Raw genomic sequence first — 12,046 nt, forward strand, 5'->3', positions numbered from 1 at the left:
ACACTATGATTGCCAAGATAGGGAATGGACCTCATAGAAAAGGCGGAGGCACATGTAATCAGGTTTGGAAAAGGAGACAAGGACAACACATTTTCCTCACAAAAGTAATCACAAATGTAGTTGGGAAATCTTAGTGACTTCTATCATGTACATTGTTACCCTATAGTTCAATTCATCCACAAAATGAGAGCGAAGCAACAATGAAAAGGCAAAGAGCAGCAAACAGGACTTAAGCAGCAGGAAAGAGAGTTGAATAAAGATAATACATTAGTTAATATAGTAAATGTTATTTTCATCTGCTCTTCAAGCTGTATGTATTTGAAATACTTGCCTGTTCATGAGACCAAGGTCCATCTCCACTATCTTTGACACAGACATCTAGTTTCAGCTGTGAGCCAGAAGATCCATGTTTACTGTCCACACACAGACCGGTTCCAACATTGCGAATCTTACAAAAAATATGATTTGTGGGAATTACAAATATACTTTTAAAATTATTACAAGAGGATTTCATATGAATCAGAAATTAGTTTAAAATTATATTTTTTCTGGTTTCTGAGGTTCTCACAAGGAGAATTGTAGAATGTCATAAAGCAGACTTAAATGTCCTGTGATGTCACATGACCTCTCTCCTTTCGATGGTTACTAACCAATAATGAAAACAATGCATAGAAAAAAAAACACATTTCACTATCATACACTGTTCTTCCATGCAGATTAGGAAAAATATACTAATAACAACATGGTTATGCCCACCTCTTTATTCCAATGTTTCTACATATTTATATCTTGATTGTTCACTGATAATTTTTACATTTCACCTCAAGATTGTTTAAATTTATGTGTTCTGGTTAACTATTTATTTTTGAATGTTTAATAGTTTAACTCCTTCCATGTGGCCAGGTAATTGAACATCGGAACAATTACCATCTTTGCCAGAATTAGGTTTGCAACTGTACCTTTATTCTTCATTTTAGCTCAATTCTCATCCATTGAGAAAATAATTTCATTCAACAAGAAATACCCTTCTAAAAGACATATATTCTTTCCCCCTCTTAACTCATCAACCATTCCTTAAATACTCCTTATCCTTGGAAAACAACCAAATACTATTTCACATTTGCTGCATGATAGATTTCACTGTCTAGCCACATAATCATATTATTTATACAAGATTTGAATGCCCATCAGCGGTAAATGTTTATTTAATCTTTTAATGGTTTGCTATATTGATGTGTTGTTGCTGGCCTTGTCATCATTTCATGTTAAACATTTCTTCTATAGCAGTGTAAGCTGAATTTATTCAAGATTCATGATTCTTTTACTGACATGTAATAAAACTGATGTAATTTTGCACAAATTGGATTTAGTCTTCTGTAAAGCAGACAAAAATAGTCACCATCACCAGAAATTTCCAGGTTCCCCTTACAGTCAGAGAAAGAGAACCAAAAGAAAGTCCCCCCAGAATCACTGAGTGTCCATGGATTTGCCTCCAGAGATCCTGCAACCTCCACAGTTACACAGACTTCAGTCTGAACCATCACCAACTAGAGCTCCAAATCCAAACCTCTGACACAATCAGGAAGCCTTCAGCACCCAAGGTCCCTCAGGTGCCCATCCCAACCTTGGTATCCTCTTGCATCCCGGTTCCGATACCTAGTTCGCCTTTACTCAATCTCAAGCCAGACCCAGCAGTCCACAGCCTGGTGTGAGTCCTTTAACCACAAGCTGCTAGCAGCCTGCATGGATTCCTTGCCTCAAAGTGCCAAGTGCCCACCACCTGTGTCCCTCGACACAGAGCCCCTTGCTTGTCTGCCACCATGGTTACTGTCCCATAGGGTCATCTCCTCTGCTTCTCCTTCTCAAAGAGGGGGTGGTCTCCCTGTTTTCTGGTCCCCTGTGCCAGTCCTGAGTTTCCCCAGAGTCTGAAACCCTCAAGGCTGCTACCATCTTGGGACCAGATGTGCGGTCACAGAATTTTAAATTAAACACTGTAGGCTCCTTTAACAGGCCATTTAAAATCTATACAGAGTCATCGGTTGTAGAAATGGCCAGTAGGACCCCGTGGGGAAAGTGTCCCCAGGTCTGCACCAGCGGGACCACTGCTAATTTTTTTTTCCTTGTATACTTGTAAACTTTACACTTATTAGAACAAAAGATTCAGTTGGAGAGGCCATGTGGAATTTCATACTTGAGCACACTTGCCGACTCTCTCAGTTAGACAAATGTGAACATATCATTACTTTTAATTTCCAAACTAACCTCTCCCCAGGCACTAGCTGGAGGTTCTACTGGTGGATAGTATTTTGGCAAATCCCATGCCACTTCAGTCATGAACCACTTAAAGCTTTTGCAATTAAGAGAATTACGCAGTCCTTTCTGTTGATTCACATCACCAGCAGATATATGTCTGAATTCTGGTCTTCGCTGATAAAGGTACTCAGCATATTCATCCATCCAAACTTCAGCAACTCTTTTCAAATTCTGTAAATCAAACAGAACATCTATGAAAAGATCCACTATTTGCAAACAGTTTATTTGGAAAATATTTTGTGTAGATTCTAAAACAAAACAGAAAAAGGTAGAAAAACACCCAGCAGATCAGGCAATATCTGTATTAAAAGATTGAGTTAATGTTTCATACCCATGGCTTTGCTCACAATGATTTTCTCTTCAGAGATCCTACCTGACCTGCTGAACATTTTCTGTGTTGTTTCAGGATTTCCAGCAACTGCAGCCAGTTTCCTTTGGTGAAAATAATTTGTCAGCCTGTGAACATCCTGAATGTCAAGTTTCAGTTTTTATTTCTTTGAATTAGCAATCGTGCGGAGTGCATGCAATCATGATAAATCTGTTTCTCCTGTCATCTATCTCAAAAACTAAAATGCATAGCAGGTTATATTCCAAAATCCCTCAAATGTGCCTCATTTTATTGGCCATAGAAAAATCCATGGAACAATATTGCTCATTCAGCCATTTATATTAAGAGGAATGTAGTGCTCACCTTAAACGTGTCTGAAATGTTCTGTGTTGTACCATGCTCTGGGTCATTTTCTGGAGAAACCTCTCATTCATTTTCTAACTCTAATTGTCACTTTGGCCTATTTATTTTTTGTTCTTAGATCACCTTGATTCAATTAACATCAAGGCAACCCAGTCTCTTTTCCCACTTTGCTTAAATCTTCTAAAAATTGTATTCTTGAATATTTAGTGTTCAACTCTGATAATTTTGCAACCACATGGCTGTAAATTATATCCCTTTATTTCTATTAGTGCCATTTTCATCTTTTCTGTTAAATTGCTCTACTTATTTACATAAAGAACCATTATGGACACAACTTATCATACACAACTGTTAATTAGTTGCAAATTGCTCAGATTTTCTTCATTAGGTACAGTATAATATTTTCTCATTCTGTCCAGAGTCATACAGTATGGAAACTGGCCAGTCAGCCTACCTTGTCATATTACTGTACTTGGCAGTAATGCCTAAGCTATTTAATTGCTCATCTAGACACTTCTTAAATCCCCCCCCCTCCCCCTCCCCCTCCCCCTCCCCCTCCCCCCCTCCCCCCCTCCCCCTCCCCCTCCCCCCCTCCCCCCCCTCCCCCTCCCTCCCCCCTCCCTCCCCCCTCCCCCCCTCCCCCCTCCCCCCCCCTCAGCAATATTCAGCAATAAATGGCAAATAGAACTATAACATTGTATACCATTAGAGAAAATAATGTATAATTTGTGGAATCAACCAGAAAAATTTGATGACTTCATCTCCAGCGTTCGCCACACCCGCTCCAACTTACCTTAGTTAATTCAAGATTTAAGAACACTATGTAAATTTAAATTTAATTAATCAAGCGGTTATATGATTATCAGCTAGGCTTTATTTCTTTTCTTCTATCTTTTCTACCTTTTTGGGGAGAGCGAGGGGAGGAAATATGAAATTATGCATTCTTTTTGCATCGATGTTTCATGATATAAATAAATATTGTACTTGTATTGATGCAAATGGAAAATAAAATTTACAACAAAACACCATTTGCTGGTGACATATCTTGAGGACTTTGCATGCCTTATCCTATTACACTTCATTCGAGCCAAATTGAAATGCAGAGTAGTGCAAGATCAAAAGATCTTTCCTTATTGATTCAATAGGATCTTACAAGTCAAGATGACTATATAAAAAAAAACACAAAAATATCTTTTGTTTCCACTTCTTAGTCATATAGACAGTAAATCAGAAGCAATCTGTAAATTGGTCATTTGTTTTCAGGACAAATAGAAAGCTGCCATTTGTAGCAATAGTAAAACAATGTGTATTTTCATGGTTGGTGTTTGAACTTGTAAATTCACTGCAAATTAAAGACATACTCAGGAAAAGTTGAGCAAAAAAATAAAGCAAATTTTGAAAGGTATACTATCAACAACAAAAATAGTGAGAAAATCATGGGAGTAAAACCAACTATCAGTTTTGAGTTCCTTGTATCCTATTTTTTCAACATTCCTGATGTATAATCTTAACATTATGAGATCATTTTGTTTCAACAAATGGGGATAAAGGCCATTAATGTTTCCTCTCATTTTAATGTTAATTCCACTTCTCTAATTAAACTTCATAAACAGCTGAAAGTCCTCTTGGTTGCACATTCAAGGCCAAGATTCAAATTTAGATGACAGGGCAGTTGAGGGTGACTGTGATCACTTCTAGTAGAATAGGCTCTAGCGGTCATATGACCTACTCCTGGTCTTAGTTCTTATGTCATAATCTCATGTGCAGATTGATGCAGGAAATTACAGTACTTGCTACTACTTTTGAAAAAAAAAATTCTAACATTTTTCTCCCCCATCCCCAAGAAGCTTCTCTATTTTTTTCTCTTAAACCCAATCATTAAAATTTTGTTGATTAATAGCAAACATTCACATTTAAAATCCCCTTGCTAAAACTCTGACTTTCCCATCTTTCTTCCTATTCTCCCTACACAGATACACACTTAGCTACTTTTCCATTATGCTAAATGGAATTAATATTCATGCTAACACTCAGCCATACAATAAAATCCTTGTTATCCAGAATTCAAGCAGCTGGCAGCCTCAAGCAACCAGAAAAAAGATCACAAAAATAAATAGGTTTAAAAAATACAGAAGTTAAAATTGGCACCCCCTAGTGGTTAGTTTGTCAATCATGCAACATGCAATCTCAAGCAACTGGCAAATTCACTTATCCAGCATCTACTAATCCCCATAGGTGTCAGATTCTGGGGGGGGGTTAGTGTATTTCATTGAACATAAAAGTTAATTTGATAACTCATTGCTGACTTTGAGCCTCCTGACAACAGGAAATTATTTTCTATTTTGCATTGCATTTCTAAATTCTTCCATTAAATTATATATTTAATCAATAAGCAAATGCATATGTTGTTAAAACATTTAACATTTAGGGCCCGACTTTTGGGCAAGAATATTTACCCTGCATCTAAAACTTTAAAAATGTAATAATGTAAAGATAAATCACTTACTCTAGGCAAACCACCTCCACCTGGAAAGGTGTAAGGAACGTATTTTCTGTAGATGTGACCTACTCTGGAGCAAGGAATGTCTTCCATCTTTCCACCACACATCCACACCTAGAACCCCATCCACAAAAACAATTAAAATTAATAATTTGCTAAGGTGAAGTTAATATGCATAGTGCAAACCTTCAAACGTGATCTGACTAACCAATTCAACAACTCCGACACCCACAGTGGAAAGGCAAAACATGGTCTTTAGATGAGTTTATACTGAAAGATGAAGGTTAACAAGATTAACCCATAGAATTAACTTATTCTCATTTGTAAATTATATGATCAACAATATTTCAATGATTATTCACAAAGAAAAAGATGAGTGGAGGAAGAGAAGATTCAGGACATTGTAGAAAATTAAGGTATAAAATGAGAAGCGTAGGAGAGAACAGATAAGGATTAAAACTTGAAAATGTGCATTGCATAAAGTTCTCACTGCCAGGGACAAATCCAGACACTAGGTCAGAGGATGTAGTGTAATGGGAAGGGATATAGCATAATGGGAAGGCTCCAACTACATTGGTAGTGTTAGAAATTACACACAAGTCAGTAATCTGAAAGCCTTTATGATTCCAAAAGCAGTTGCTGCATACGTTCAATTGGAAGACTGTTAAGGAGAGTAGGAAATGTAGGAAATGTGTTAACTGAATCTGTAATGCTTCCACTGTTGCCTTTCATTCAACTTCGTCCTTAAATTATACTTAATCATAAAATATAAACACAAAGTGTATATTACATAACTGCATCACTTGGCTCAGATGTTAATCCATAGGGAAAACAAGTGTAAAAGGCAAACCAGGAAATCAAAATCAACAATTTAATTGATACACTGCAATACAGATATTGGAAAATTTAACCACACTAGAGCAAGTTCATACAGATCTCAGGCCTTTACAATCTTGGAAAGCTCTTTATAGCTTTTTTTTTATAACCATCTATTTCAATAAGTTATCAGGTAGCTACATATACTTTACAGTATAAAAACAGGTTTCCATTAGGTAGGTCTTTAAGTTCCACATGTATCATTGTCTGAATCATACAACACAGAAAAAGCTCCTTCAGCCCACCACATTCATGCTGCTATTCCACCCATCTATATTAATTCCATTTGCCTGTATTGAATCATTAGTTTTTTTTCCACCTTGGCTATTCATGTCTGTCCAGTGCTATGATTGTACCAGCTTCAACCAATTCCTTTAGCAGCTTGACAAGCAGTCAGATGTCTAAACTCTGTGTTAAAAAAAATCTCTTCTAAAGCATCTTAAATTTTTGCCCTCTTCTTCCAATAAAATATTCCTGCTATCTACCCCTCTATGTCATCTAATTCTTGGGGTTCAGTGGCATAATGGTTAAGTTATTGAACTGGATCCAGAGGATTGGATTTTTAATCCAGAGATAAATTCAGATCCCAAAACAGAAGTAATTATATAAATCTCAAGTTAGTTAATAATGATTTCCATGAAACTACTGGTTTACAGCAAATATCCATCTGGTTTTACTAACTATGCTTGGGGGAAGGAAACCTACGATTCTTACATATTTTAGCCTTTCTATGATTCCAGGCCTGTTCAATGTAGTTAATACCAACAATCTTCAAACTGGGGCCAGTTAAGGATGGGCATAAATACCAAAAATCCCCACACCCCAGCAATAAATAAATTAGCATATTCTTATTCCTTTTTGTCTCAGATACTTCCTCAAAAACACCAACTGTACCATGTTTTGGCATTTCCACATTTTAACTGTCTGCAAACATAAACTTCTGTGTAAATCCCTATTCAAGATTTTGGTAATTCTATAATTGGCCTCTCCCCAGTGAGTGGAAATATCTTTACACATCAGATCCACAGACAATTTTAAAGACACCACCAACTTTTCTAGAGAGAGAAAAAAACATAACTTATCAAAGGAACGTTGATATCATGGATAAAAACTTGGCTAAGCAATTGGCCAAAGGTGAATTGTTCTTTATCAGATAGAACAAAGGTGAATTATAATGTTCCCCCATGATTAGTTTGAGGGCCATTGATTTTTTTTCTTTATTAATGACCTGGATTTGGATGTGAAAGTAACAATTTCTAAATAAGCAGATGACACACAACTTGCCAGTATTGTGAACTGAAAAGGGAATAGCAATAAATTGCAGCGGGATACAAATAGTGTGGTAGAATGGTTGTCATGTGACATAAGTAGTTTAATGTGGAGAAATGTGAGATGGTGGTAAGAAGATGAGAAGATTCAATGTAGAATATGGTTTTCTAAATGGCGGAGAGCAGCAGAGGGACCCGGGGTTGAGGTTCATGTGTTATTGTCAGTGCCAGGACAGGTTGAGTATGCTACACAATTCTGGTTTTTACCCACAGAAGGCAAGGAAGTCATTCTGAACCTTTTTAAAAACAGATCTGGCCTCATTTGGATTATTTTGTTTAACTCTGATTGCAGACTATTCAGAGTAGATAGTGGGAGACTGTTCTCATTGGTGGAAGGGCCAGGGATGAGAGATCAAAGATGCAAAAATAAAAAGGGGAAGGGAATTAACAGTAATGCGATTAAAAACTTTTTTTTAAATGTAGCAGGAGTTTGAAAATTGCAGCCATGATTGAAGCAAGTTCCAATGTGCTCTTCAGGAGGGAATTGGATAAACGTGAAATTTTCAAGGCTATGGACAAGGAACCAGGGATTGGACTAGCTCTGGAAAAGTCACAACTTGGAAGCAATGAACAGAGTGGCCTCCTCCTGTGTCAATAGTCATTCCATGATTCTATCTGTCTTTCATAATTCATGACGAAGTGTAGTTATGCCAAGAATCAAAACTTCAGCAGAGTTTAATGTACAACTTGAACATTTTAAATGAATAATTAAAATAAACTAATAATCTAACAATCACAGGGAAAAAAAACTACCCAACATTGCAGAGAAACACAAAAGCTGCCGATACTGGAATTCTGCATATCAAACAGGATAGCAGCAAGATTTTGAATTACAATAAATCAACTTTCAAACATTTTTAGACTGTGAGATTGAGATTTGGCTTAACAAGAAACATTTTTGGTGGAATAATTCAAAATTCCTTTATTATCATGTAATAAAACAGGTGTAATATTGCACAAAATTTGCTTTATTCTGTGGAAAGGCAGACAGATTTACCATCAACAGAAATTATCGGGTGCCTCTTGCAGTCAGAGAAGCAAAAGAGAATCCCCTCAGAGTCACTGAGTGTCCATGGGTTCACCTCCAGCTCTCCCATAGCCTCTACACACACTTCAGACCAAAACATTGGCAACCCAAGCTCAAGATCAAAACCACCATCATGATCTGGAAGCCTTAAGCACCCTCGTCACTCTCTCACATCCCGGTTCCGATACCTAGCATCTCCTCAACCAGTTTTGAGCCAATCTCCAGCCGTCCGCGACCTGGCTTTGTCCGCAGTCACCAGCAGCCCGCAGTCTCCATACGTTCCTCACCTCGAGTCACCAATCGCCTGTATGTTCTTCAGCTACAGAGCCCCTGTCCCGTAGGATTGTCTCCTCTGCTTCTCCTTCTCAAATGAGGAGTGTTCTCCCCATTTTCTGGTGCCCTGTATCAATCCTCTGCTTTCCTAGAATCTGCAACCCATCAAGGCTGCTGCCAAACACAGGCGCCGCAATCTTGGGCCCAGACCCTGCAGTTGCTGAATTTTAAAATAAACCACCATTGGCTCCTTCAACAGGCTGTTTAAAGCCTGTACAGAGCCATTGGTAGTTGAACTGGGTGGTACAATCCTGCGGAGGAGCACTGAGTCTCCTCTCCGCACTTTCCGCTGGTCCGCAGCAGCATTCATGGAACTACTATAGGTAGCTTACCTTGAATGATATTTCATACTGCTCTCCACCCCAAATATCCAAACCAGCGTCATATCCACCTAGTTCCCAGAACCATTTTTTTTCAACAGCAAACAAACCGCCAGCCATGACGGGTGATCTGGAAAGATGCAAATAGATTTTATGAATTTTACTTAGATCACTGCAAAATTCCTATTTTCATATCTTCTATGGCAATCTATTTATCAAGAGGTGGTCAGAAGAGAATATAGGAAGCAACCAGGAATGTGCCACTCATCCCTCTTGCCTACTCCTCCATCAATTAGATTACGGTTAATCTTTACCTCACTGACACCTTCCTGCCCTGATTCAATATCCTCTGCTTCACTCAACACCTGCAAATCTAATCTACTTCTATCTTAGAAGTATTCAGCAACTAAGCATCCACAGGTCTCCTGGATACAAAGATTAACTTTGCTTTGTGAGAGGAATTTAGAAGATACAAAGGGAAAAATTGCAAGTTTTTGAAAACAAATAAGAGCATGGATAGTCGCAGCCAAGGGAGCTTCATGATAAAAATGCAGAGTTGTTGATCCAGCTCATAAAAGAGATGAAAACAAGAAAGAAAATGATATCAGTGTTGGCAGATTATGAGGACTATATGGGAAGCTCGATAGAGCGGCCAATAAGATGGCAAAAGGAGATTTGTTTCCGATCGTCCAATGGTGAAATCAAAAAACAATGGATGACCTACTTTTAACTCACAAGATACATTCTACTGTATTTACCATTATATATTATTCATTTAGATCAGCGGGGGCCCTACGCAACCCACCCCTGGGGGCCACCGAACATTTAAGTAAAAGCCTTCTTTTCAACTCATAACATAAATTTTGTTTTTTTTTAAGTCATCAGTAGTAGAGAAGTATTTATCTTCTACAGTAAAAACCAAAACTTGACTGCTACACAGGGAAGGGGGCCCATAAACTTTGAGCAGTCTTGGGAGGCCAAAGCTGAAAAAAGGCTGAGAAAAGCTAATTTAGACTGCTCTTTAAACATGCTCACACTTATATACACTCAATCCTACACAGGCACACACACTTATTCACATGCTATAAATGACATTTTTAAAATGATGAAGAATAGAGAAACAAAGTGCCAACATTTACAGAAAAGCCACTAGCTAGAAGCTCTAGCTTATACCTGATGGTGGGGAAATCACTAAAACTTCAAGAAGTATGCTTGCCATGCAATTTAAAGATGATCCGCTCATAAATCCATGCCCTTTAGATGGACAAACACCTTTGATCAGCATGAATACTGCTCAATTTTTGCAAATGTGGCTTTGGTGCAGTTTCTATATTGCACTTCCCATGGTCTTTACTGTGTTTTCCTGCCCCACTACCCACCCACAACCAGAGTCACTATAGTTGGTGCAATAGGAGCTGGAATAGGAGTAGAAAATCATGAAAGGGTAAAGAGGATGAAGATGAAAATGAGTACACTGCACTGTTACACCCGACTCTGCATAACACCATCTCAGATTCCACAAAAGGTAAACAAGGTAGGACAGAGAGCAGCATGGCACAGATAAAAATATTCATGTTGATGCTGGGCTGGTTTTGGACTAGGATAACATGTATCCATGTGTAAAACCTTTCACAGATGCATACATATGGTTGGCATATTGTTAAAACAGTCTGACCATATGTATTATGGCTCAACACATCTTCTTGTTCGTTGTTTTGAGGAGCAGAGAGCAAAACTTCCAAATTAAAGGTGACACACACTTCTCTGCAGGTCTGGGTCTTTACAGTCAGAGGTTCTAATCCAAAGCCATTTGGGAGCCACAGTGGAAAATCTGATGAGAGCATCCAGCCCACTTCCTGCTTCACCTTACATGCAGACACATGATGTTTTTTTCTAGATAAATGAAAATATATGTTGAGCAATTTCCATTAATGTGCATCCACTCGTCAATTGAAGCAGGAATCCAGAACTAATCATCAGTTGAACTGGGAAGCCAGCCCAAATACTTAGTGGAGTGGAGACCTGCCAGCTGAAAGAAAATAATGGATTGATGCTTCTGAAGGAAAGTGGAAGAAAATAGATCTAAAGTATTTGCTTTGGTGACAGAGCTTCACTGGTGAGCCTGCAATAGGTATACAACTCATCAGTATGTTAAACCTCTGGCCAACAGCAATTATAAAGAGAGGAAAGTGGGAAAAATAATTTGAATGTAACAAAAGATCAGGGATACCCTGTGATTCACATTTTGGACTCAAGCTGCGAAGAAATTCACTAATGATGCTCCATCACCAATGCAACTGCTTTGGATCCATGTTCTTCCGCATTCCTTCGACTCTTTAGATGGTGAGGCTGATAGAATAAAGGCTGATGGCATTTAGTTGAAATTTAGGTGGAACTTCAGGGAAAGCTCATAACAGTTGACAAAGGGACACACATGAATATTCATGGAAAGTAGAATTATTTAAATAAAAATAATAGTTTACTTCATCTTTCAGTTATTGTTTTTAAAAACAAAATTACATTTCAGTGCAGTAAACTCAACAAACAAGTGCAGGAAAAAACCAAAAGATTCCAATTAAAAAAATTAAACAGGGTAAAAGCATCTAAAATAATCTTGTTAATTTAAGTAGCACATGCTCCTTATCAATGATAACTGAT

The 12,046-nt window shown here is 37.9% G+C and overlaps 1 protein-coding gene across 4 annotated transcripts in view; it reads right to left on the reverse strand.

Moving 5' to 3' along the window:
* The window catches only part of LOC138743318 (polypeptide N-acetylgalactosaminyltransferase 10-like), a 73,986-nt gene that overhangs the window by 10,069 nt on the left and 51,871 nt on the right, over window positions 1–12,046 (reverse strand). For all 4 annotated transcript variants that reach the window (XR_011344813.1, XM_069898471.1, XM_069898472.1 and 1 more), the window contains 4 exons: window positions 9,401–9,518; window positions 5,511–5,618; window positions 2,263–2,484; window positions 332–448 (listed from right to left, as the gene is read on the reverse strand). Coding sequence is in view for 3 of the 4 variants with exons in the window: in XM_069898471.1 (XP_069754572.1) it covers window positions 332–448; window positions 2,263–2,484; window positions 5,511–5,618; window positions 9,401–9,518 (565 nt within the window). In the remaining variant the exon portion in view is untranslated. The remainder of the gene's footprint in view (window positions 1–331; window positions 449–2,262; window positions 2,485–5,510; window positions 5,619–9,400; window positions 9,519–12,046) is intronic.

Source organism: Narcine bancroftii, chromosome 9, assembly GCF_036971445.1.
Source record: "Narcine bancroftii isolate sNarBan1 chromosome 9, sNarBan1.hap1, whole genome shotgun sequence".
Classification (NCBI taxonomy): Eukaryota; Metazoa; Chordata; class Chondrichthyes; order Torpediniformes; family Narcinidae; genus Narcine; species Narcine bancroftii.